At 38.4% G+C, this 27,990-nt stretch overlaps 1 protein-coding gene and 1 long non-coding RNA gene across 5 annotated transcripts; one reads left to right on the forward strand and one right to left on the reverse strand.

The window, feature by feature from the left end:
* Positions 1-690: 690 nt before the first annotated feature.
* LOC135409868 (dolichyl-phosphate beta-glucosyltransferase) lies at positions 691-22,150 on the reverse strand. 3 transcript variants are annotated; one of them, XM_064645987.1, is made up of 10 exons: positions 22,020-22,150; positions 20,197-20,368; positions 19,317-19,363; positions 18,576-18,644; positions 17,250-17,342; positions 15,605-15,718; positions 14,228-14,287; positions 11,191-11,342; positions 3,178-3,263; positions 691-1,979 (listed from the first exon to the last, which is right to left on the reverse strand). In XM_064645987.1, exons 2-10 carry the CDS (start codon positions 20,333-20,335, stop codon positions 1,867-1,869), a joined length of 873 nt encoding a protein of 290 aa, XP_064502057.1. In that variant the 5' UTR covers positions 20,336-20,368; positions 22,020-22,150; the 3' UTR covers positions 691-1,866. The 3 variants fall into 3 exon arrangements, with proteins under 3 accessions (XP_064502057.1, XP_064502055.1, XP_064502056.1); XM_064645985.1 differs by lacking the exon at positions 22,020-22,150 and adding an exon at positions 21,420-21,582; XM_064645986.1 differs by lacking the exons at positions 17,250-17,342; positions 22,020-22,150 and adding an exon at positions 21,420-22,009.
* A 1,295-nt stretch (positions 22,151-23,445) lies between these two features.
* On the forward strand, positions 23,446-26,878 carry LOC135409870 (uncharacterized). 2 transcript variants are annotated; one of them, XR_010428399.1, is made up of 3 exons: positions 23,446-23,895; positions 26,024-26,128; positions 26,554-26,878. It is a non-coding gene; the product is annotated as an uncharacterized LOC135409870 (long non-coding RNA). The 2 variants fall into 2 exon arrangements; XR_010428398.1 differs by having other exon boundaries at positions 23,446-26,128.
* The last annotated feature ends 1,112 nt before the right edge of the window (positions 26,879-27,990 follow it).

Below are 27,990 nucleotides of genomic sequence, written 5' to 3' on the forward strand. Positions count from 1 at the left end.
AAAAAAGTTCATAGAATATGCACAAATGGCCATAAAATAAACACAAGAAGTTCTACCTCAACATGAGGAAGAACTTCTTTACACTGAGTGTGGCAGAGCACTGGAACAGGCTGCCCAAGGAGGCCAGAGAGAGTCTCTGGAGATATTCAAAAAACACCCGGATACATTTCTGCGTAATATGCTGTAGGCAACCCTGCCCTGGCAGGGGGATTGGACTAGATGATCTCCAGAGGTCCCTTCCAGAGGTCCCTATCCTGTGATTTTGTGAAATTAATTTAAAAAAATATAATAAATTTAGCACCCTCCTTCCAACCTTTGGCATACATTTCAAAAGCAGAATTTCTTTAAAGACATCACCAGATGTTTACTTATCATGCAAAAAATAATGCATGGCCTAAGCCTCATAATTTGAAAGAGGTTTTCTTTCATTGAAATTTTAAATATGCTCAAATCTAAGGTAAGACGTAAGGAAAATTTTGGGAATCTGCTTTTGAAAACTGGTGGGCAACTTCAATTATGAGCAGAGCTACTACTGTTCAGGTTTGACCACAGAAACACCTTACAAAAACTGAGAAGCTGGTATTTTATTCTAGTGGTGGCACTGAGGAGTGCCATTACTGATTCTGCAGAAGTGACACAGATGTATCTGGACTAGGTAAGAGAATGAAGCCTGCAAAATCAAACTGATAATGTATTTGTTGAGAATTTATTCCAGCACTTCATAGAAAACTGAGGTAACCCTAACAGGAGCAAAACTGAAGTCAATATTACAAAAAGAATAAGAAAAATCACCAGTGAATTTACATGTGAAAGTACAACCATATACCATTCATTCTTTACATCTGTTCAAGTTTGTACATGTTTCTGAAAGACAGATTGGCTTTGTTTGTTGGCAATCCACAACTATTTTAAAAGCACAAATGAAACTATGTTACTGTACTGTAACACAGTATTACACTACTATGAAAGACTCAAGACCCCTCCCTCCCTCTCTGATCTCATTTGAAGTGTGACATCATCAGACTGGCATTGCTAATGCACGGCCTCCCCCCCCCCCCCAGTGTATAGTGGGTCTCATTTTTGCATGCTCTGAACTAGCTTTTCATACCCTCTTCACTTCAGACCTGTATATGTTAAGGACTCCTAGCCTTGAGTAGGCAGTAATAATTAGTACAGATGAACAAAACACATTTATAAAAGACAACATTTTAAAACTAAATGTGCTTGCTCTTGGACCTTCTGCAGTCTGGACATGATCTGCAGTTTGATCTCAGAAAACTATTTCAGCTTCAGACAAAAACATTTGGAATGTCAAGAGACTACTGAAAGTCCTGAGAACAACCTTAGGAACATTACTGTTATAACTCGGTAAAAAATCCATTAATGTTTCCCATAACATTGAATCTAAACATGCATTAGTGCAAACCATGAATAATAATTCCAAACTGCAATATGGCCTAAAATTTCCAGATATCACAGAAACAAATGTTTGTGGTCATTCACAACACAACACTGTACAATGTACAATAGAGTGCCTCTTTTTAATATGTATATGAAAATTCCAGAAGTGTGATGAGACAAAAGCAGATATATTTATTTGAATTAATTTATAAGACATGTTAAAGCTACTATTTAATAAAATAAAAACCTGATTACCAGGTAAGAAAATCTTTTTTTAAATGCTTTCTCTTTTCAAAATGTACAAATTCCCTGCTGGAAATCTTACAAAACACATATATGCTGCAAAAATGAAACATACAAGAGCAGCAATGAAGAATTACCTCAGTTTTCATCACCACTTCACTTGATTGAAACTGTTCTAATGTTCCATTAAGTATAATAATATAGTTGGAAAATGTAAATAACCTAATTACATTTTCTTCTTTCAAGCTTCCAGGCACCAGTCATATATCGCAGTCGTATAAAAAGAAGATCCCTGCCCATCTGCAGCCAGCTCCAAAAGGGAACTAACTTAGAACCTGTGATTAATGAAGAAGAAAATCAGAAGGACATTGTTAGAAAAAAATGAGCATTGGCAAGACACACAACTTAAGCAGTCTTGAAACTCTGCATTCTCAGCATGCTCAGTCCCACAACTTGAATCTTAATAAAAATTTATATTTTGAAAGTTATTGCTTTATAATAATTACACTACACCATAGGTGGGAGACTAGTTTGCAAGCAGCACAGTAATTCCATGTATGTGATAAGATGCACGGTCTTCTCCATAACAAGGCTTTGTTCAAATAAATAGGAACCTGAACACCAATAATTAGGCAAATGATCTTTTTATTGACTTTGGAGAAGAACATCACCACCTTGTCTTACAGCAGTAATATGAATGTGCCAATCTTCAGGCAAGTAAGGACCCCACACCACGAAATCAAGCCTTCTTCCATCTTTGCTAACGTTTGTGATAGGTGCAATGCACGTGTGGAACTGCACTGAAAGGAAGCATTTCTTTTCTAGCAAAGCTGGCTCAGGATGTTCTCTACTTGCACCCTTCATCATCACTGCAGTTCATTGTACTATTTGTTGTTCAGGAGTTGTGTTGAGGGGAAGAGATTGAGGTTAAGAAAAGATAAAAACATGAAAAGGTAAAAAAAAATGGAGGAGCTGCATTTGATGGGAAGGAAGTGAGCAGAAGCAAGCAGTACCTCTTAAGCTGGCTCTGCTATGCCAAAATATGCATGGAGCTATACTTTCCAGTAACCCAGAGACCTCCCTATGGGTCTGAAAGAACATCACATCTTAAGGGGAGATGGTGCCTTAGAGGAGGCCTTAATAGCTGAGAAATTTGGAAGGCAAGACACAGTGAAATGAACTTGAATCAATAAGCCATGATGGTCAGACGTCCTCCACAGTATTTTACAATGGCTCTATTTTTATTAACACATTACAGCAAGAAGACATGTCAAAGTAGTGTTTTGTCCTTGCAGTATAACTACCTACTTTTGCCTCCAGTGGGAGTGCAGAGTTTCTCTCTCTTGTTACCCCTTCACCTACTATTCCTGTAAAAAGCCATGGAAGAAGGTTGGCAAGGACATGAAATTCAAAATTTGTATGGAAAGAAGACTGTGAGTTATCAAAACTGCGTAAAAAATGGGCACACCCTTGGCTACTTTATTCTGGATTGACATGTAAGGAATCTTACAAGAATATAAAGAATTTGCCTACCTTCTATTTCAGTCCAGTTGACAGCAACTTCTGCTATAGGTATTTTCAAGCGCTGGGCTATATAAAGAAGTTCCACATCAAATGCCCTGAAGAACAGGAAATAGAAAATACAGTCACACTTATTTCCAGAAGAAAGACAGTGGCAATGTTAATTAAATCCCTTACCTGATTTAATTGGTATCAAGCGCATAACTGAACTAATTGTTCAGTTATGCAGTTGACACCAGTGCTCTAGAGGTCAGATGCACAAGGAAGGGAAATTTATTTCCCTGACTGCACATCTCAGGACACAGTCAGTATACAATAGTACAACAGTAACAACAATGCTTCACTGCATCCTGTTTTTGAAGTATAAGGTCATGCTGTGTCCAGACCACTGCTTGCTTTTCATTCTGGTCACTATCATGATTTAAACATTTTTAAAGACCATGAAGACCAAGCAGTCAAACGTACAGCGTCACTCCACATCTCTAAGGGTTTCATCCAAGGGGACAACGATGTGCTGTGGCTTTACGTGGATCTGATGGTTTCTCCTGGTACTTTCTAAGTCAAGAAACTCAAGGCAGCAGCACAGAAGTGAGAAATGATCTAAGTTACTGTGCATAACAGAATCTGAACAACAGTTTTACTTTACCCAGTGACCATTTAAAGCACAACACAGAAAACCTCTTGAGACACTTATGTTTTTTGCTGGCACAATTTTTTGCAGGTCGTGCAGCAAAATGAACTGGGGAGGTGATCCTGCTCTAAGTCAGCTGCCCTTTTCTGCTCGCTTTGTCCAAAATATACCTCAATCCTCTCAGTTCTCTGCAGAGGATTGTTTGTGTGTTTCATTCTTGAAACCACATGCTCAAATGGGCCTTGTGGACCTGAAGCACTGAAGCTTTTGATGTTAGACAAGTAGTTTGGCAGTTTGTAATGCTCGTGTAAAAATCAGCATATGAAACTGCCAGTAGTTACTACTGACAAGGGTGAATGCAAATCACAATTATGAAGATTCTGGTGATTTTTGTTAAGTTTCTTAGATTTATTGATTGCTAGGTCTTTTTTTTGTAGTCTTCAAATGCCACTAGAGATGTTCTTCTTCCTTAAATGAGTTTTAATAACTGGAATTTAGGCTAAACGGGCCCCTATTCCCCCCAATAAGCAGCTTTTTAAAAATACTAATCTGTATTGGAAGAAACCTCTCAATGGCCTTTCACATGTAATTTCTACTAGATTCAAAACATATCCAAATACAGAGGGTTTGGTTTTTTTTCCCCATAAGACTAAGGTTAAGGAACTGGAAACATTTTAGCCAAGCTGTTGGTAAGATTCCCAGTTTGAAGTCAGTGGAGCAGATGTTCAAGGCCAGCTTACAGAGGGGTCTTGACGACACACCTGTGAGGCAGTCAAGTTCAATTCAATATTAGTCCACATTTTCTCTCAGTAACTTCATAAGTTTAGATTCTCCTTAAATTCTCATTGCTAAGTCCAAGACAGTTTTCTTTTGAAATGAAAAAAATCTTTTGCTACTGGAGAAAATGTATGCAATAAAACCCCCACATTATTCATTCATGCTGCAAGGGTTGCTTGAATTCAAGTCATTGGTAATTCCATTTAACATTACAGAAAGGGTAGAAAGAGACAGACAGGTAACCAAGAGCAGGCAAAAAGACATACTTTAGCAGGTTGGTAGCCAAGTTCAGAAGTTATTTCCTTCTACTTCAAGCCACCCTCTCTTTTTTAGCAGTGTATTTCTGTAAAACTATTAATGAATGCAACAACAGCAGTCAACTTTGAAATATGCCCTTAGGTATGACATACACATGTAGGTTCCCATTGAAGTGCAGACCACGGCAGGCTGGCTTGCTGGTGAACTCACAGGCAAACAGGCATCAACCTGAACTTGTGCTCTCCATGTACATTACAGGAGAACTACTGATATCACTGGACAGCATTAAAATATGCAAAGATAACAGATGTTATCTACAGAGACTACGCTTACTGTGTATGGAGAGTTTAGAGCTACTTTCTAAATCTGATTTTGATCATGACACAGGCCTTTTAATTGTCACCAAAACAGTTACAGGAATAGAGTTTTTTCTTCCTCAGCAACCTGAATCTGCTCCAAGCAGCCTTGCCATTTCACTGCTTTCTTTAAATGGGGGCTGAATATTATTTTATTAATTACACCAAAGTCTCTTTTACTGAAGTTATATTGTTTAATTTTTTTTCTGACATTTTACATTTGTAAGCCAAAAAACCCATGTATTTACCTTTGAATGTTTATGAATCATGTGTATTAAGACTAAATCTAATTTTGTAATACTTACTACTTAAATGATTAAAAATCTTAGAAGACACAGAATAATTGTCTGCTGAATTAGACTATATGAGTTCCTCTAAAAGTATTACTACATAAAGTATTAGCCTGGTGAACTAGTAGTTATTTGCAACGATTCCTGTGGACAACTGATTACTGGAATGTCAGTATATACATCACAAAAAACCAACATTAAATAGCTCTGTGAACTACAGTGCTCAAAGTAAAAGATTAAAAGCACAGAAATTAATCAGGTTGAACACTGATATTGTTACATGTGCTTGCCCTTTGCGTAACAGTGAACATATCCTGAAATTAAAAAAAAAACCTTATCAAAGCTGAAGGGAGAATGACTTTAATAGAATATTACTGGGTATCTTCTTCCCTTTCCCCCACCACCTTTCAGTATACCAGAATAGTTAATCAGGGAATACAGACCACAGTGTGTTCAATACAGCATTACACCCACATTGCTGACTACCAGATCCAGATGGTATAGAAGAACCATATAGAAGCTTCCACAGCTAGGATTTAAGGGTGAATATGTTACATGAAGCCTGTCCTAGAGGAGATCACAACCATAGCAGTGGATGAGTTGGTCAGTGCAATTAGCCAGGAAGCCATTTGTGACTAGTCAACATGTGACAAAACCACTCTTTGAAACAGCAAGGTATTACTCACACCATGTACTTCATCCTGTGCAGAGACTCAAAGTAGGTGCCTCTTGGAAGGGGGACATACAGCTCAGAATACCTAAATTTGGGTCCAGCTTGAATGAATTCAGGCTCCAATCTAAGTTTAGATCCAAAAAATTTAGACACATAAAAATATATGGTGTGAACAATTTCCCCATCTATTTCTAACAGTGGCTCCATTATGCGTTAGTTAACACTAATATGTAATGTAAAATTAAGAAAAATTTCTCCAGGTAGTTGTGTTTCGGTTAAGTTACCATTTAAGACGATGCTGGCTAAAACTAATTTGAACATCAAGTTGGTAGGTGTTTAATTAATTCAGTCCTTTTAAACTGAACTCTTAAAATGCTTGAGCTTACAAAATAACTATCCTGAAAAATTATTCTGTATTTTAAAACTGCACTAGGACTCTTTTTTTTTTTTTTTCTGGTCCTATATTATGTGTTTCAAAAAACAAATTCAGACTTTCAGTTACAAAGTTTTAACTGGAATTCAGGACTTCTGTACACCCAAGATATGTTTTTCCAGTAAACTCTTACTGGGTAGAGAAAACTTCCAGTGCTCAAAGAGCTCTAAGAACGAAACAGGCTGTCAAGTGGGTTAGTCTGCCAGCACCGCTCTAGTTAAACTGGGGCTTTTGAAAGTCCACATATGTCTGCCAGGAGCAGGACTTTTTACAAGACAAAAGAGACAAAGTCAAAATAGCAAAATGTTTTTGTGTTGATTAGACATTAATAAACAAATCTACTTGCCATGCACAAAGTCAGGAAAAAAATTCATTCCACTGCTTGTGTTAGTCTACAATGCCAAAGAAGTAGGGAAAAAACCCCCGTGGCAATACGAATGCTAATTTTTCTGTAATTTTTATATAGTGACTCACATCTAGAGATAAGTGACAAACTGGAGAAACAAATGCTTATTTTTTATATTGATCTTTCCAGTTTTAAAAGTGAAACAGCATGGCTTGTTCAGCGCACAAGGCAACTTTTATAGACAAAAGTAATAGCAACAATTGGATCTAATCAGTGATCTGCTGGCTTGGGTAATATCATTATAAATTGCCACTTCACAAAAGTTTGTTGATCAAACTAGGACTAGAACTATGTTTTGAATTTCCCCTCCTTTTATCATTATTCCAGGTAGGACAGTAATCGCTGCTATGTCTAGTTCTCCTAAGGATGGACATTTTCTGTCTGGAAGGAAATTTTTGTTGTTGTTGTTGTCAGAAGAAAGCAATGATCAAATTTAGGATAGGAAAATTCTGCCAGTGAGACCATTTAATTTTCTAGTATTTCTCCTGTGCATCAAAATTTAACACAGTTACATTTCTCAGGTCAAGACTGCAGATGCAGAACTAGACTTTCTTTTGTAGCCTGAACTGAGTAAATACAACTGTCTCTGTTATATTTTTATAATATTTCTTTTAATTTTAAGTTTTAAATTAAAAAATGTGCTCCATCCATTTCTGAAAAACAGATTAATAGTGTAATCAGATTCAGAACCTAAACCACAAAGCATATGCTCTCTGCTCAAAAGGTTGTTCTCATTTCAAACTGATGTCAAAACATTGCTATTTAGAAAAGTAAATTTCAAGAATGTTTGGTTTGTATTCATTTATACACAGCCAGCTCTCCAAAGGACAGTTAAACAAAAAGACAATGAGAACACTCACAAAAAAAGATAGTTTAGGATTTAAGCATTACTTTTTAATATTGAATATATAAACAGTTCGCAGTATCTATTAATTTTCAAATGCTTTCTAAACTTTAATACGCTAGGAAATATGTTGGTCTCTCTTTAAAAAGTGTTACATGATCCTTATTGCCATAATGATAAAAGTGTATTCAGTTTGCTTTCAAAATTTCCTAAATAGAAGCAGCTATAAATCAAATTCACCATAGCAAGAAGAAAAATGTGGTCTGTTTTCTAGTACTCTTAATATTAAAGAGATGATTTTCCCATCAATGTCCACTGGAATGGAAAAAGCATGAAGAAAGCATAAAAAAGTGAAGGTCTAAGCAGGTAGGAATTACTAGATAGCCAATTTTATAGTGATTTTATATTAACATCATGAGTAACATTCATGTTTTGCATGAATTTTAGTCTAAATAATTGTTATGTGCTCACACAAGAATTCACCTAGCACTGTAGTACCCCAAAAAATACAAGCCTGACAAAACTTGAGCAGACAGGACAGATGACCTGGTTTTTGCAGAAGTCTCATGTTCATTCCCTTCAACAGCTCACCACATGCTCCAGTGAGGCAGATGGGGAGTCCTTGACAGATTCAAGGACCAGGATGTTCTCAGATGGCTTTTATTCAATTAAATGCTGCTTGTTTGTCGAATATTCTCTAACACTGTCCTCCATTATGCACTGACCATCCTGAACTGAACTCTTCTTTCAATACCTAACAGAGCTGCACTTCATTTGTGGGATTTCACGACTCAAAGAGAATCAAATAATTTCTTCACATGTTGAATAGCCCCAGTGCAGAGATGCAGAGGCTGTAAAAAACCCAGATTTCAGAGCCTCTAATCCAGCATCAAGATAGTGGTTTCTCTGCAACCCCTTGCTGATGGTCTCAGTATCAATGAGCTGCTCTGTGACACAGCTGGGGACCCCACGTTGTTCCAGGTTCCAGCAAAAATACAATACCAACAACTATTTCTTTACTCTTATGTTTGCACACTTGTGGTACATACAGAACCATTATGGCACAATATCTAATCACTTTTTATTTTCCTTTTTACACATGTTATGCAATGGAAACGTATCAAGGGCCAGATTTGTTTAAAATAAAAGCTTTCCATTATTGGGCTATTTCTGGTTCTTACATAATTACATAAAAAAGAATCTAATGGAAGTTCTATGGGATGACTATTTGATATCCCTACATAATTTCCACCTACAATTATCCCACTTGTTTGTACAACACTGACATTTCACTTAGGACTATCATTTCCTTTAATTTACCCACTCTTTCCATATACTTCCCCATGTCCCAGTTTATTTCCAGATCTTATAAATATTAACCGGGAAAGGGACAGTACTCTGTTTTGTGCACTGACAAGTTACACACGCAAAATGACTAGCTGTGAAGCTGGTAAGTAACTTTTGAGTCCTTATTGTAGTTTTTTTTTTTCTTCAGCAGTGGGTTTCTCTCCTCTAAGAGGGTTTCAGTTTCCACAAAACTCACCAAAGCTTTTGATCTTGAAACCTCTACTGTTCTGCCAGATTTGGTTAAAATTAGCCAATAAATATGAAAATGAAGGCAGGGAAACACAGAAACTGTTGAGAGACAGATGAAGATAAAAACAGACAATATATTTCCTGTTTTAGTGGAAAATTAAACCAAACTAAAAAAACCCAAACCAACTATTGTTGCAAATTTGTGACTTGGAATTATCTGAATAGCTTCTTTATTAGAAGAATTTGACAAATTTGACAAATTCTTTCCTTGACAAACAAAACAAACATACTTCATCATTAAGTAGTACATTTTTGATAAATAAGAAAATGCACAGGGGATTAGTTTTTGCATTACCGTAAATAACAAAGCTAGAATAGAAGGCCAATTTTATAGCAGTACATACAAGGCACAATGAATTAAGATATGAAGATCTGGTTTGTTACACATCAATAATATAATTACTATAAAATAAGTTAGCAATATCCTTTTTTCATTGCCTCTATTCCCAGATAATGGGGTACAGCACAATTATTTTTATTCTTCCATTCCTTCAGTGCTAGAGAATTGAAGTGGCAGAAGAAAGCTTATTAAGATTTTTTCTGTAGAAAACACTTTATATAACCAGTAAGTGCAATTACAATCAGAATCTTCAGTTTAAAAAAGAATAAAATTAAAAGTTGCATTTTTACAGCTTAAACTGATTATCCTCATTTATTTCTTTCCGTTTTCTTCTTGAAGAGCTTAATTTATTAAAGTGAAGTTAAATAGGGCAATTTTTGGATGTGCACTTCTGGACCTCACATATGTGTTTAACCATGTATTTAGAAAATCCCTGTATGTGAAATTTACAGAACTTTACAGATCAAGTTTGGGTTTGGAGGTTGCAGCACAAACCATACTTCTGGCTCAGTTACGGTTTCCTTTAGAGTGATAAGCAAACCACTCCAGTAGAAAAGTGATTTTCTGAACACTGACTGTTCACAGTTACAGATTCCATACAACAGAAGATCTGTGTTCCACACTTGTGTGCCCAAACACTACCTTTGCAATTTCATTCTGGAGGAGTAGTGTAGCTCAACTATCTCTGCCAAACCTCAGCCTAAAACTAGATGTATTGGAATTGACTAGCTACTGTAGGATTGCACACATTTTTGTACAGGAACACTGTTCAGTAATTCTGTTCCCTGCCAGCAAGCAGTAGCCCATGAGAGATCTTCCTGAATGAAGACAACAGTTTGAAATATTCGATTATACATAATTAAACTATCCTTTTAAGCAACAGTTGGGGTGCAGGAAATTTACAGAAACTGTAGTAATTGTGTGGAAACAGTGTTTTAGTCCCATAACAGTATCATGACTACATCACTCATAAGGGAACTGTTCTAGCTAAATTACAACAAAAGGAGCTCTAAAGTAATTCAAAGACTATGAATCATCTTCTGTTGTCTTAGACTTATGATATCTATCAGTAGTCCTCTCATCAAATATTTTAGCAAGAAAATAAGTAAAGAATAAGCATTTGCTTTCACTTTAGTCTTGAGCAATTACAAACATAAGATATTGATTCTAGGCAAAATGTTCTGCTTAAGCAGTACTGAATTGTAAAGAATATAGAATTTTTAGCAATTACCAGGATATTTGAACATAACAAGAAATCTAAGCTGCCATGCAAGCAGTACTACAACTGGTTAAACTGAGCAGCTAGGATTTATACACAGACATAACATGCTTCATAGTAGCTGCAATACTAAAATTATTTTTTCAAAACCACATTCAATAATAAAAAAAACCCCAACAACAAAAAAAAAGGAACAATTTACCAGCGTTCTATATGAAGAGTAGAGAAAGTCCGCAAGGCAGCTTCTCTGGTTAGAAGTTTAAATCCGCACTGTGTGTCCCTGATCTCTTTGACACAGAGAAACCAAACAAGGAAGTGGAAGCCGTACATAAGGAGAGTTCGAAAGTAAGAGCGCTGTGGACAAAACGCAGTAAGTTAGATGGTTTCATTTAAGTGATGAGTGAAGTGCTTGAACAGAGCTGTCTTACAGGACAATAATTCTGTTTTGTGACAGCTTTCGAAGTTTGTAAACTGTTTTTGGTTTGCACTGGAACAAAAACAGAACCTATCAATTGTTACAGTGAAACAAAACTACAGCTGAAAGACTTGCCAGCCAAGTGTCCTCTAGGATAGGAAAGTCCAAGTTCTTTTTTCTTCTTTCCCCAATTCCCAGCAGCTTTTCACTTGGAATAATGCTTTATTAAGTAAAGCAGGAACCTGCACCTGGATTTCAAATAATGAGTGGGACAGCCACAGCATCTTCTGCATGATTCTTTGGGAATTCCCCAAGGAAAAGCAGAGTGAAGGAGGAAGAGGATGGCATGTTACACGCTCTACTTCACTGGACACTTTTAAGCTATTTTTTCCCTCTGTCTAGTCCTCTTGTTTTTCTAAAAATTGGCTGCATGGATGCAACAAATTCAAAAGCTACCAGGACAGACAATGGACAATAAGCCGGCAAGACTCCATAAAGTGCTACTCCTAAGAATACACATTTAAACTAAACAGGTTCCAGCTGCTAATCCAACAAAAAAATTGAAAAAGTTTTTTATTATTAAAAAACCCAAATGGGAGCATCTCTTGTTATTTGCCATCCACTTCTTTCATTCAAGACTGAATGATCGCCAGAGTTTGCACACACCATGTTAAGGCACTTAAGAGAACACAATTGAAGAATGCAACTTTTTGCAGTACACAACGGACCAAGTAAAAACGAAGCCTACAGTAAAGGGTACTGTGCAAGATAATATTTCATTTTATATTTTCAGCAATGTTACACAGTCATCTCTTTTGTTCTTTTGCTTTCACAGATATATTTTATGTTCCTGGTAAATGTTCTCCCAGCCTGCCCTTTGGTTACACTTTTGTTCTTGACGCAATAATCATATGGATAAGTTTGTCCATGGACTCCAGAGGCTGGAGTATAGATTTGCAGAGGTCGCTCTTAGTCTTTTATTCAAGACAGTTCCTAAACAACCAGAACTCTGACCTACAAATCACTTCTGAACTCACTGCTGGCCTTAAGCTCAATTAAGCGACTATATCTAAGACTGCAAGCCAAATATCATATAAAATCTTTAGGAGCCATCAATTTAACTGGTAAGCATCTCTGGGTGAAAAGACATGCCTTCAAACCTAACAGTTTAGAACCTCATTTGAAAAATGAGAAGATGTTCAGCTTATTATGTAACAGCCTTTGACTTAAATTAAAATCCATAGCTTGTGCCTTTCAGAAAGTGCTCCAGTCCCAGGTTAATGGTGAATCTGGTGTGGCTTCTTTGGCCCTTTTGGCTCTGCGACCAAGAACACAAGGCTGCCACTAATGTCAGAAGGGAAGCGCTAAGAGGCTGCATGATCGTCAGACAGTGCCAAGACTTCACAAAGAGGAGTTCCTGGATTATGATTATCACTCCTAAGACTATTTATGCATGTAATATGTTGGATTAACTAAAGTACATTAACAATTCTGGAGGCAGAACAGAATTCTTGATGTCTTCAGACTGAATTTAAGGTGAAATTCTGGTCTCAATAAATCCCATACAGCTGCTTATCACAGCTTCATTCTACTGTTTTAGATGCCACTAAGTCCAGAGGGAAATCCCAACATCTAAAAGATTGTTCTGCAACTTTTTTATACCTATTGCACTATACAATAGGTATTTCCTTCCCACTTTAGTAGTCTTTCTGTGTCAGACTAGGGATAGCTGCATGACAAAACAAAATGGACTACATATTTTAAACAAATCAGTACTACGTAACCACTTGGTGATTCCTTTATTGAAGTCAGAAATACAGGGAGAAACAGGAAACAAAGGATGGCCACATCCTAAAAATTGTACTTTTGTATTAAAAGATAAAAGTCATGTTCCAATTCCTTTCCCCTATGTAGTAAAACCTTCAAAGATGGAAAGAAATATGAATGCAGTAAAGAAAGTTTATCTACATTCAGAACCTGACCATAAAATGAAGCATTTTTTCTGGGCTCAAATTTCTGAACATTATCAGTGTAACCTGTTTGGAACTTTTGTAACTATTTTAGTAGTTGTGTATACATTTTAGAATTATTTCAAGTATTAAAGATTAGTATAAACAAAGCTTACTCTTGAAAACATTCAACATGATGAGCACATCCAATGATGCTGAAAACATGAGCCCAGCAATGCGTCTGTTGCAGTACAAGTCCCATATCTGTACTTTGTCAACTACTCTCTGCCAAGACATCAGAAAACCAGATGCAAGATAAGGTCGTGTGCCTAGGCATCACTGTTTATTCCACAAGAGCCACACACAGAACAGTACGGTCTGTGTTCAAAACTCAAAAATTTTACAATGAGTAATACAGAAAAATTACACCAGTTTCCCACGAATTGAGATACTCTTCAAACAGTCAGCTGCTAATTATCCCTAACTCATTTTAAACAAGTTTCAAGATCTGCAGGTCAAGCTCTTGCACTGGAAGGGAATCAGTAATAATGAACTCATCAGTTTCCTTCCACTCTAGTCCCAGTACTGGTTACCAGTTACAAACTTTGTCAGGGTTTAGAAGTCTGCTCGTGACATGCTCTCAACTCAAAAAATTAAATCTATAAATTGGAACACTAACTTAAACCAGTAAAAAGTGCCTGAAATCTAGAACACATGTATATGACAGAGCACATCCTACACTTATGACAATCTTTTCCTTATTTTCAGCTTCCATTCTTTTACAAATATTGATTACTTAATTGCAAAATCTGTAGAGCAGAAACAAACAATGGAAGTATTTGGGTAATAGTACACAGCAGGAAATGGAAACAAACCTTTGCTACCGAGTCCTTCTCCAGATGAGCTCTAGAACCACAGGAAATAGCCATCTGGTTCTGTATAAGAATATAAAATAAAGAGTTATTACTTAAACTAGTATTTTTGGAATCAGTGGAATCTTGTGTTGAGAACCATATAATAAAAGACTTCAAAGCAGTATACTTTTATGCTTCCTCTAGCTGCACCTCTTTTACTCCTGAATTCTGAGCCTAAATCAGTCTTCTCTACAGTTAACAGATAATCTAAAGTTTATTACAATTTGCATATGGTGTATACAAATTGCTTCAATTTATTCAGGTTTGGTTTAGCTTACATTGCTTATTGTATGCATACAGTGTATGCATACAGTGTATGTGCTTAACAGCACATACAGCACAGATAAGCATGCAGCATTCCTAGGAACTGAATGTTTTCTTTAAATATTGTGCAATGAAAGGGTAACAGAATAAAGTACTTGTTGCACTGATGTATCTTCAAACAAATAAAATGACATAGTGTTAGGCAAAAATATAACCTCAAATTAAATCAAGGCGATGAAAACAAAAGGTTTAGCATTATTCTCATGCTACTCTTTCTCACACGAAATTTCTGAAATATACTATTTGAGAGTGTGGGACTGATGCTGGAGAAGCAGCAGCTGCTGCTGCCCTGGCAGCAAAGACCATCAGAGTCACACTGCTGCCTGTTGGCTCCTGCAGTTGTGCTTCTGCAGTCACAGACCATGATCCTTTCTGCAGGCACATCCCTTGCAGCTCTGGCTGGAAGGCTGCATATCACTTCTGGCCTTTGGGAAACTAGCTACAAGTACCTCACTCACCTGTGTTAAAGCAAAAAATAAACCTCAGTTCTTTCAAATTAAGGTCCCAAAAGAGAATGACTATGCAGGAAGGTGTTCTTGTTCCACAGGTTTTTGAATTTTTACTTACAATAAAAGCTCTTCCAAATACTGTCATTTAACTAAGGACCCTGAGAACACAAAACCTCTTTAAAAGAGGGTGAAATTAAGATGTATCCTTAAAGGTATATACAGGATGACATCAGACAAAATGGAACTACAAAACAGTTAACAAAGAAAACTAAGTAGGCAACACATGGTATTTATACAGAACAGAACAGCTTCAAAGAACTTAAAAGAAGGATAAATAAAACATTCTGTACTGCATTGAAGTAGACACAGTGGATGCAAAGGAGTTAAGAACTCTGTGGAAGCTCCTTCATACAGCCCATTCTTGAGGCTTCTAAGCTTACACGTAGGTCTTCAGACTTACATCTACATCTTCAACTAGACCTCAAAAAACTCAAGTTGAAGAGAATTACAAAGGTCAATCTCTGTGCATGTGTATTAAACTAAAGCCATGAGAATTTATACTCACAGGCCATGGCTGGAGATTTTTTAGACCTTCTTCTACTTTTTCAATATCTGCAAATTTTGTAGCTCCATCTGCATCAGCCATAAGAATTTTTTTCCCCCGAGAACTAAAGACACCCTGCAATGAAAACAGTCAATAAAAATCAACACTTTTGAAACCAGTATTTGTCACAAGTTAGGTGCAAAAGACTCCAAAAACCTAATGTAGTAAGAAGAACAGTGATATCTTACAGATTCAAAACAACAGGTGAGTCTTAATATTCTGCTACTAACAATTTACCAATTTATATTATAATAACATCTAGAGAATTCACACACTGCACAGTGTCCAGTGACAGACAATGCATGAACACAAAAGGCTAACAATCCCCCTGAAGAGAAGGTTGCAAAGTAAAAGCTTTACAACCCAAAATCTGAAAGTCAACAAGTTCCTACAGTCAGCTGTAGAGGGGAGCACAAGAAGCAGTGATTAACAGCTGCCACTACTCTGGATGGCTTTTCTTTGTCATTTGAGCTATGGAAAGGAGGATGCAGTGCTAGTTTTTCCCAACATTGTTTCAAGAGAATTCATGAGCTATTTCTCAAAACTAATTAAAGATTCAGTTTTAAGTCACAGTATAACTACAAAACATTTGTGATGCACAGGTCTCACAGACAGTTTTGCCATTTTGAAATTTGTCAGACAAATTTCAAAATTTTTGAAGGGATCCAGACAGGAAAACAATTAGCAGCGGGTTTGACCAAAGTATGCAACCAAGGAGGTGTGAGTTTGGAAAACCCTGTCAAGGAAGTATTGTATACACATCCACTCTACACTCTGCATTGCAAGAGTGTATCACACAGAGAATTTTCTCCTTCTCTTGAAATAAGTATATAGCTTACAAAAGTTCCAGGTGTTCTAATATAATGTTCTCTCCTTTTCCTATATTTACTCATTTTTCATAAAAAAATAAAATTGACGTATTAAAGACAGAGCTTAAAACACAGAAAAAGAAAAGTCACTGATAACCCACAGATGATACCTCCCTTTTTCATAAAACTAATCTTAGGAAAAAATATTCCTTCTAAATGTGTAACAGCTATTTTATTTTTAGGACATGATGATTTCAGGATAATGTCTGTGTGAAAGCGTCAATTGTGCTGTTTCTGCTATCGAGTGTGGGTGATAACAGTGGGCTTCAGTACACACAAACTTTGCTGGATGAGAATGCTTCTTTATTAGCCATTTTAAAAAACACGTCTATGATCTGGAGAGCAAAGTTTGCAAATTTGGTTCTATTTTGTCTACAAAACCTTAGCTTTTATCTGTAACAGTTTGGTTGGGTGTTTTTTATTTGGTTGGCTTTTATAAACACAAGCCTATTCCTAAGTGGCACTAACATAATACGAAATTCAAGTATTTTTTTCTCTTTGAAATCTCATATAAAAAATTGTCTTCACTACTGATCTTCCTGGCAAGACAATACTGTTTCCAAGATCCCAAATAAGCTTATTTTGAAAAACAGGTTTTGCTTTAATTTTTAGAATCTGTACTCAGTTTTCTCATAATCATTTTGTTAATGCATTGAATTCAAAATGTCAATCAGCACAGCTCTGTCTTCTGCATATTTGGTAGTTCAAACAGAGAAGGAGATGAAAGTATCAATTACCATCCTGACTGCTCCTCCTTTCCCTCGATTTTTTACCAAAGAAAGCACTCGCACTTTGTCGCTTCCATATTTCTTGCAGTACTGCATTGCAACCTGATAGACACACAAAAAACCAGCATAAAACAAACGGAGGAATCAAGATAGAAGTTTACATTTGCTCACCCTTTAAAAGAAAATAAATTAACAGCACAGAGCTATAACCACTTCAGTCGGCACAAATACATTGCCAGTGTTCGCTGGAGTCTGTTCAGGAAAATAAAAACCAATTCAAAGTCAAAACAAGAAGACTGAAGAAACCAGTCATGTTCAAATGAACAGGATACTCCAAACCCCATCCACCCATCTCTAAAAAACTCAATCCTAATTTAACTTATACTATTACAGACCTTTCATATTAACACCAATAGTTAATAAAAGAAATACAATTTTCTACTACAGCCACTTATTTATCACTCGTCTTGCTGCTATTTGTGGTTTTAAACAAAAATTCACATTGATCTAAAATCCCACTCACACTGCAAGGATCTGCAGATTTTATTCCATGCTGTGAGGAAGACAAAGCATGAGTTTTCTCCTCTTAATTTTTTCTAAAGGTTGTCTTGAGTCCTTGTAAGTCCAGAGGCCCGCAGCCATTGTATGCTCAGTTAAAGGAGATGCCAGAAGGAACGCGCAGTAGTAAAAAATATTTACGAGCAATCCTTAATGGACGAGCTTAAGGAAAGTAAATCAAAAAGCAGTACTCATTTTAGTAGCTACCTCAAACATCTTCCAAGCAGTAATAGTAAGAAAAGCCCTCAAGTTAGCAAGCCTTCCTTTCCAGTGATGTACATCAAAGTCAAACCAGAAGAATACAAAACTATTTTGAAAATACTACTACTGGCACAGGGATTTTTAAATAAACAATGCCATGAAGGGTGTGAGGAAGAACTATGTCAGATGTTCTGTCAATCACAGTATGAATTGAGTATTTTAAAAGACTTTTTAGCTTTCTAAAGTTCATATTCACATCATCACTATGCATATATAGAGTATTTCATAAGAAATTTCTTGACGTTAGGATTAGAATTCTGAGAATCGCAGCTGCAGGAAAATGGCTGTCACAGTCACCAATCAAGAAAACCAGAATTTGCAAAAGAATTATGTGTATTCATATGCATATGTGACATCCGTGATGCATACAGAATGACAGAAAGTACTCAGAAATATGAACTTTAATTGTCAACTATTCAAGTACCAAAATATAAATGCGAAAAATTGTTATATTCCACAAATGTAGCAAAAAAACCGACACCCCCGATGCTTGGGAAGGCACTTCATTTTTCTTACCTTTGTAGTTTGATCTTTACTACCATCATTAACCACTATCACTTCATAAGTGAATGAAGGATCTCGTTTCTTGAAAATAAAAACAGAAATAATACATTTAATCCAATTTCTTAAGTAGGCAGTAGGTCTTTCAAACATCATTATTCTTTTCTCCCTAGCAGGTTTTAAATTATTTATGGTTGCCAATGGACACTAACATGATATAGTAAATTTGTTCACATGGCATAATTAAAGAATTTTGCCATATTTGATGAACATACCATTACATTGGGTTGTCATGCTACCATCCAGAAATCAAAAATCAATTCAGTTGTAAAAGATGGAACACTCAGAACATCATCACTGTTAAGAAAACCCAAACAGAACAACATCCACAAACTTTCACAATGGGCTTCTTACCCAGAGAACAAACGAAAATGAAGAACAGATACTTATGAAACTTGTTGGAACAAACTAGGATTTAGCTTAGAAAGTTAAATGTATGGCTAATCCTTAGCTTTGTCTTGGAAGGGTAACATTCACATGAAGATTTCTTCATCCCATAGCAGTATATTAAATGTTTACTTAATTTAAAAATACTTTTTGGCACTTGATCTAAAAATAACTAAGAGACCTAAGCGTTACTTCTAAGTGGCCAAGTATTACTGTTAAATGTACACCAACATAACGAAGTGACTAGATCACTAACTTATTATACATAATACACACACCAAAAAAATATTGAATACAAAAAGAAAATACCTGTCTTTTTTCTAGATAATCCAAAGCTTCATCCATCATAAGAGGTACTAGAGAAAAGGCGGAGGAGGTCAGGTTAGTAGATTACAACAGGCAAAGCACCAAAAGCAATTGCACAAGCAAGCTGAGAACCACAAAGCAAAGCTGAGCAAATCGACTCTCTCATACAACACTACCTTCAGCAAACAAGCTTAGCAGTTGCAACTCTAAGTGCTGTCCTTTCTGAATGCAAAAAGAACACTGAAGAAAAATCACATACATGATAAAAGACAGGATAAAAACATTTCTTCTGAGGAATCAACTTTTCATTTTGAAATTTGTAATTCTCTACACAAGATTAAAAGAAAAAGAAATCATTCTTCATGATCGACCCTGAAAACCAGCACTGACTTTATCTATTTAAGCAAGCTGACAGCTTCTGTACTACCATGTTTGATTATTTCTATGACATCTGAAAGCCTTTCCTCAGTATCAGGTATTCGTATCTATCTCTAAGTCAAATGCAAGCGTGTGAGATCATCCTTTCTCTGCTCATCTGAAGTTGTGTTAAAGAGTGGGAAGCTCTCAAATCAGTTTTAAAAGTCTTTTTTTACTTCTTGCCTTGCAGCATTTACAGAGGCAATGAACAACCATTCTTCTGGGGTTCACTAAAATAGAGAGGATTCTTATAAGTGCCCCATGCTATTTTTAGCAGCAGAAATCAAGTTACACAATGCCTTAATTTTGAAATTCAATGTACTTGGACTGTTTTCTGGAAACTGTGTCCAAAATCTGATCCATAATCTGGCCTGCCAGAATCTACCCCAAACATAACTGACCTCTGCATTATTACAGTAACAACAGATAGATTTTCTTCTTTTCCTCAAAACAAGAAAAATCTTACACCGGTCTTCCTCATTGTATGAAGGCACAACAACAGAGAGTTCCCTTGTAGGGGGATCATGTACACTTGGTAGAGGTTCTTTCCTGCCTTCAGCGTTTACAAAGAATTTCTCTTCTTCGTGTCGGTGAAGGGTTGGCATTTTTTTGGCAGTTACATGAGCAATTGCACAAATCTGTGATGAAAAAGAAATAAGAAAAATTGTTGAGCATTCTCTTAGAAGTTGACCGAGCTGCTGAATGTGCTACAAAGGGCAACCAACTGTTTTTCAATAATGCGGTGCCTCAATGGTGTGGAACTTCATCCACTGACTGAATCACAGAGGACCAAAATCATCTCATGCCATTTGGTTACTCCTAGTCTGACCACTGTCAGCATCACTGGCTTGTTGCTATTTTCGACTGCAAAGCATGCAGATGCCTCCAAAGTCGTGGTCCAAGCCGCCACTGCCTGTTCCCAAGTAATCCAGAGCACACATGCTGGTGCTGCCTCTGATCCCACTGAAATCAATGGCATGGCTCGTGACCAGCCAGCCACAGGTGCTTGCAAAACACAGGCTCTGATGGCCTTATGAATGGCTAAAATGAAGCCACAGAACTTGCGGTCTGGAGCACTTAATTTGGTGACACCACGAAGAGAATCACAGAATCAACTAGGTTGGAAAAGACCTCTGAGATCATCGAGTCCAACATCGAGACCGAACACCATCATGTTAATTAGACCACGGCACTGAGTGCCACGTACAGTCTTTCCTTAAACACCTCCAGGGACGGCGGCTCCACCATCTCCCCGGGCGGGAGGCATACGTGGCACTGCGGACAGGCAGCAGAATTCCGCCTTCTAGGGTGTCCAACTTCTGCAACTTGCCGGGTATTTGAGCCACGCAGAGACACAGCGACCTCCCGAACGGTCACCGCGAACGGGCGGTACCAGGACACTTCCCAAGGCGTCTTTAGCCCCTCCGCAGGTCCCCGGACGCCTTGCTCGCCCCAACCCCCGCACCAGCGCAGCCCCGCCGGCTGCTGCCCGGACGGCTCCCGGTGCCACCCGCGCTGCCCCCAACCTGGGCCAGCCCTGCCTGGGCCCGCCGCAGCCCCCCCGGGACCCCCCGGCAAGGACAGGATCCGCGGACAGCGCCCCGGCTCTGCACCGCGGGGGCGGCCCCGCGCACCGCACCCGCCACGGAGGCCCCCGGGCCCGCCGTGACCGCGCTGCGCGGCTCTCACCAGGACGAGGAGGAGGGCGGCGAGGGCCGCCAGCGCCGCCGCGGCCGCGGGCAGGGACAGGGACAGGGACAGGGGCAGGGGCGGCTGCAACGGCAGCGCCATCGCCCGCGGCGGCGCGCGGGACCCGGTCGCGCGGCGGCAGCGAGGCGGAAGCGGCCGCCTCGCAGGGAGCCGCTGGCGCCCCCTCGCGGCCGGGCCCCGCCAGCGCCGCCGCCCCGGCCGCCGCCGCCAGCGCCGGTCCGCCCGCAGAGCCCGCTGGGCGGGCCCGCCGCCAGGGGGCGCCACATCCGGGGCGGCGGCGGTGCCGCCATGGCGGCCGCCTTCAAGTAAGTGCCGGGCCTGGCGGCCGCCGTCCCGCTCCTCCCGCTCCGGGCGTTCCGCTCGGTCGCGGCAGCGCCGCCCGGGCCCGGCGGGGCCGCCAGGGCTCCCCGCGCCACCGCGCGCGCGCGGGGGGAGCGGGCTCGGCGCGGCCCCCGGGATGGGGTCGGTGCTGAGGAGGCTGCGGAGCCCCGACGTGTGCGGGGGGTACTGAGCGAGCACGGGTTGTCCAGCCGGGAAAAGGCTCGGCAAAGCGCGGAGCTCGGTGTGGCCTGAAGGTACCTGGTGTTACAGAATCGCAGAATATCGCGAGTTGGATCCACAGGGATCAGAGAGTCCAAGTCCTGGCCCTGCGCAGGACACACAAGAGTCACACCACGTGCCTGAAAGCGTTGTCCAAACCTTCTTGGACTCTGTCAGGCTTGGTGCTGTGACAACTTCCGTGGGGAGCCTTTTCCAGCACCCAACCGCCAACGGGTGAAGAACCTTTTCCTGATATCCACCTTAAACCTCCCCTGACACAGCTGGCAGCATTACAAGGAGGTTAAAACTAGGGAATTCACTGGCTTCTCATTTGTGACTTCTTGTTTTAGAATACTAAAACGAATTGGGTCAGAGGGGGTCTTCACAGGTTGTCTCATTCCAACCCCACTGCCGTGGGCAGGGACACCTTCCACGAGACCAGGTTGCTCGGAGCCCCATCCAGCCTTGCCTTGAACACTTCCCGGGGTGAAGCATCCACAGCTTCTCTGGGCAACCTCTTCTAGTATTCTTGCTTCTATGTTTATGTCTTAAGTGCATGAAGCAGTGTTTAGCAAAGTGCTTTTACATGAATTGGAAGAGAATAGGCCGTGCGTTGGGCTTCAGAAAACCAGTACAGGAATAACATATGTGGAGCCAGCAGGAGCTAAATCATGCTTGCCATTATGTTTGATATCTCTGTATGTTAGTTTGCATTTGGAAAACCTGCTATTCCCATTTATCTTTGGTTTTTCCTCCAGAAGCACTATTTTAACAAAACTGTGAATGCTTTGTTTAGGTATTAACAACAGTTTTATAAAAAAAAGGTGTTTTTTTTTTTTTTTAAGTTAATGATCCCTACTTGAAACACTAATACACGAACACTGTTAGTAGTATGTAATTAATAATAAGCGTTAATTATTTCTCACCTGAAGCACTGCACGAAGCATATTTTGTAATTTTATATTATCTCAAAGATTCTAAGAAAAACTGTAGCATTTAAAATTGTTTTATACCATTTTGTCCATCTGAATGCGATCCTTGAACTAACAGATATTTCAGACACAGTTATAACATTATGCTTTCTGCATTTTTTGTAAACCATTCTACACCTTTCTGTCAGTAAACACTTCTTTTGATTTATAACTAATATTATTGAGGTGAAAGCTAGTAGTTTTTGTTAGGTACATGTGCAGGCAGGTTCCTTATAAGGAGGCGGAATTTTGGAACTGAATATAGGAAAACATCTTAGATCAGTTCAGAGTTTCCTCATCTTTCTGTAACCATATTGCTAAGCAGCTTTGCCAGGTATCATGATTCTCAAATTATTTGTTGTTGTGGGTTAGTGCTTGCTTATCTTTTTTTTGCTATCTCTTGCCTACTCAAGAGCTTGCATGTGAACTTCTCTTTCAATTTGTTTTAGAACTGTGGAACCATTGGAATATTAGAGAAGGTTTTTGGTGAGTAAAACATGAGATGCCTGTATAAATTGCTTATAATGAATTTTTTCTTTCTTGTGGCTCTTCAGATCTAACACGATGCAGTATTGTTTCAATTTCTAACTTAAGGGTCATGTGTTGTACAGCCTCTGCCTGATGGTATTTGAACGTTACGTGTTTTTGGGGGTTGTTTTGCTTTAGTTTACTGTAACATTAATTTTAAGAGCTCCACTAGGGGGGGATGGAGGAGGGGAATTGCCTATGAAACCTGAACAATACAGACAGATGGAAATTCTCATTTTAAGTTACCAATGAGTATTCATTCTTGGATGATATTCCGAATCTAGCCTGTAGTACTTATCTTTGAGACAATCAATCTATTGTTATATTTTCTAAATAAATTATAATAAAATTTAAAAATCAGGGATTCTTTTGCAGGTCTACAACCACAAACTACATATCAGTTGATGAAAAACCAGGTAGAGTTGTGACCAAGTTTTCCCTAGCATTTTTGAGGCTGCGTATTTCTGCTAAAAAGAAGAGAATATTGTTTTATATCAACTCCAATAGCATAAATATTACTGTATTATTTAATAAAACATGTTTTCTAATTTGAACTTTGTAATTTTTGGTTAGAAAGAGAACTGTCGACCTGATGGAAGGGAGTTAGGTGAATTCCAGGCAACCACTGTCAACATAAGCCAGTGCTTATTTGTAATAATAATAATGGGAGAGGTATTATTAATATCAGGTTATAATAGTGACCTTAATGACTTCCTAATTGGTTTTCTTGGTCCTTGCTTTGAAACAAGGAAGAGAAAGGATTTTTATTTACTGTTTCAGCAAGCATGAAAGAGAATGCATAGTACAGTAATATACTTTAACATTGTTTTCAGTCCTGATCCTAGGCTGATGTGCACAATGTAATTACTTGGGTCTGCTCCTGTCCGGGTATGTGCAGCACAAATTAGGTGGTTGTGGAATCTTGTCTCTGTCTAAGGTGAGCAGTATCTGTTACAGATGCTTAAGGCAGCATCAAGGCATATGCTGACCAGCACAAAACTGATGCCCAAGCATCTTGGGAGGGACAGTGAGTCCTGGCTTCTGCTGTGTTCTGAGCTTGGTGGGCAACTGCCTCGAGCAGAGGCAGAATGAGCCAGCAATGTGCCCTTGCTGCAAAGAAGCCAATGTTATCCTGGGCTGCATTAGGCATGGCATTGCCAGCAGGTCAAGGGAGGTGATTCTGCTCTCTGCTCAGCACTGGTGAGGCCACACCTGGAGTATTGTGTCCAATGCCAGGCAGTGTATAGAAATTCCTGAAGGGAGGGTGTGGGAAAGACAAAGCCAGGTTCTATTCATTTATAACCAGTGACAGAACATGAGTCAATGGGCACAAGCTGAAACACAGAAGGTTCCCTCTGAACATGATGAAACACTTTTTTACTGTGAGAGTGATGGAGCACTGGCACAGGTTGGCCAGAGAAGTTGTGAAGTTTCCTTCCTTGGAGATAATCAAAAGCCATCTGGGTACACTTCTGGGCAACCAGGTGGTCCTCCTTGAGTAAAGGGTGTTGAACCAGAAGAGCTTCAGCTGTCCCAGCCTCAGCCATTCTGTGTGATTAACTATTTAATATAGAGATTCCATCCCACTCTGGATTTGAGACATTGCTTAGGCTCTGTTTAGTATAAAATGATGGAAAGTTAACACTTTGTGAAGGTAGGTGTTAATTAATGCTCTTTGAATGAAAAATAGATTTTATTGAACGGTACTTTTCCTCTGCAGGTTCAATTGATACATTGACCTCTTTATGTGTCCCTGCATCACACAAAGAGCTGATGTGTCACAGTGCATGGGGTTAGACTTTAAAAAGCAGCATTTTTGAACAGAGTAGCTAAGGACTTATGTTTTTGTTACTATTGCTATTAAATGGCAATCCAAGGTTTTAAAGTTCAGCTTTAAGTTCTAGTTTTTCTTGTTGGCTTATAGTTTAGATCCTATAGATTTCCCATTGATTTTGCTCTATTTTTAACTTAAATGGTTCAAAAATAACAGTATTTAATCTCTCAAAGATATGCATCGTGATGTATAACAGTTTATACTGGATGTCAAACACCCCATAAATCCATTTTTTTAACTATTCCCAGACTGGGTGATATTAGAGTTCTCTGACAAGAAACTGAGAACTACTTTGGTGAACTTACCATTGGAAATGAGTTTTGCATTAAGGTGTCTGGTAGAGATTAGTGCAGCCTACATCCTGTGCCAGTTTTTGTGTAACTACAAAATAAGTGACTGCATCCTTCAAATGGCAGTTTAGTGGCATTTCCCTGCAATACATGGATGTCACAAATCTAGGAAACTTCAGGCATAAAGCTGCATTTTCAATAGACATAAACACTTGATTATGTGGAATCTCCTGTATTTTTTGACTTTTTAATTTTTTTAAAATTGGTGCACTTTGGTAAGAAAACAGGTAAGCCTGGGCACTAAATCCATCTACAAGTATTTTGTAAGACTACAGTAAAAATTAATGTTATGTGTATTTTGCAATAATGGTAATGGAGCAATACGTACAAACATGTCTGCATGCCTTTTCCTTTCACAAGCACATTACTCGTTGTTGATCCAACTGCTGAAGATGATGATTTAGCAACTGGAACAGTAACCATTGTCTGATGAAGAAGGCAGACTCTGTTCTGTCCATAAACCAGGTACTTCCAAATTTATTACAAGGAAACCTATGGAGATGATAACGTTTAGGTCAAGAAAAGACTGTGTACCTCCTTTGTTTTGTAAGATTTGGGTGCTTTATAGTAACAGAGCATCTGCTTAAATACTCATTAAATTACTTTCTCTTGAAATTAGTTTTTAAGATGGTGGCATGACTGAAATTCAAAAAGAAGTCACAGCTTGACCTCATACAGCAGAGGACAGATTTTGAGCATGTTTCCTGTTACAGCTCTAGTTTGTTTCCATTATCTTTGCCTGAGGCTGGAGCTGGGAAAGCTGCATGCTCCCCAGGTGAAGGGTGTTAGTCATAAAAATTACTGTATTAATACTCTTATTTGGAAATCACATTTAGAGATACATAACTGAAGTATAAGTAGAAAATCAAATTGTTTCCTTTAATTTTTAGGTGGAAGTCCTCTTACAGAAGCCAAGCTTCAGGACTATATCACCAGAGCAATTACAAGACACAAAGAAGTAAAGAAGCTGATTGACAAAGTAATAAAAAGTACAGTGCCCAAGTGAACAAAATGAGAGATCTTTTCAAAAATGGATTTGTAAAAATTGTATTTGTTACAGTGTTCACAAACCTTTTATACTAAATAAACAATTACCAATACTACCTTTACAAAGGAAGTCCGGAGAAGCAATGCATTAATTTCAGGGGCAGGTGGATAAAGCCCCTAGGAATGTATTGTAACAAGCTCTAATATTCAGTAAAGCTTAGAAACATAGACATTTGTGTTATTTCCTCAGTTTAAACCATCCCTATCAGCTGTTCATGAAAGCAAATACCTTTACTTGAATGTCAAGGAACAGAAGGCACATGAGCCACATCCACTTCAAGGTAGCATCAGTTATTTCACTGATAGTGAATATTTCATATTTCATTATAATAGAATTCAAGGAAGAAAAACATTACACAACAACAAAGTAACAACACAGAAATATACAACAAAACCACTCAGGCTTTTTACCATTAACGTACAATGTACCTAACACAAAATTTCTTACCTGTTCCTGAAAAAAACACCTACTTTAAGTGCTATTACTTGTTAGAATCCATCACTACAGAATATGTAAATTTTCAAGTGTCTAGGTGTTTTTATGAAAATGTCTAACACTCATGCTTTCTATTTAAGTCTAGTGGATAACTGCATGATTTCAGATATTCAATTCACTGACTGCTTAACATTAGGTAACAATCCAAATCAATATTAGCATCACTCAACAGAATACTACGTGGAAGCAGGATTTATATGCACCCAACTGTCTACCATCAGTTGTGACTGAAATACCACCATTAGCTTTATATAACAATTCCTATGATGCACTGGCCAGTGACTAAGTGTTTAGAAGCATTCACAGGCTATGAAGGAACACATCCCTGGAAAAAGGAATGCCAGAGCTCAGAAGTGACATACAAAATAATTTTTTTAAAGAAAATGTGAAACGCTTTTCAATGTGAAATGTGATGGTATTCTCCTCATCAGCCAGGATGCTGATGAGGAGCAAAAGAATCTGAAAATATATTATCCGAATCATACTGTAGTTGAAACCACGTGACCAAATGGCAAAAGAAGTACTCAGGAGTTTGGTGCAGCAGGCAAAGAGTCATATTTTATGGTCACACTTGGGATACTGAAAAAAAAAAAATCAAGAAGAAAAAGTATCACTAAAAAACTAAATGAGTATTTTATTTAAATGCAACATTTTTGGCAGCCAATTGTACTTAAAACTCATTTGTATAGTATCCTTTCCTTCAAAAGTAGAAACAAAAGAGTTGCATTCACTGCTAGTGCAGAGGTTCTCATTCTAATGACTACTACTACTCTCCATAATCATT

This window comes from Pseudopipra pipra, chromosome 2 (assembly GCF_036250125.1).
Source record: "Pseudopipra pipra isolate bDixPip1 chromosome 2, bDixPip1.hap1, whole genome shotgun sequence".
In the NCBI taxonomy this organism is placed as follows: domain Eukaryota; kingdom Metazoa; phylum Chordata; class Aves; order Passeriformes; family Pipridae; genus Pseudopipra; species Pseudopipra pipra.

Excerpts from the sequence above, each read along its gene's own strand:
- LOC135409868 (XM_064645985.1), bottom strand. The coding sequence starts at position 21,521 with ATGGCGCTGCCGTTGCAGCCGCCCCTGCCCCTGTCCCTGTCCCTGTCC. Across the intron at positions 20,369-21,419 it reads CCGCCCTCCTCCTCGTCCTG|ATTTGTGCAATTGCTCATGT; the intron begins GTGAGAGCCGCG and ends TTTTCATCACAG. Across the intron at positions 18,645-19,316 it reads ATTATCTAGAAAAAAGACAG|AAACGAGATCCTTCATTCAC; the intron begins GTATTTTCTTTT and ends TTTATTTTCAAG.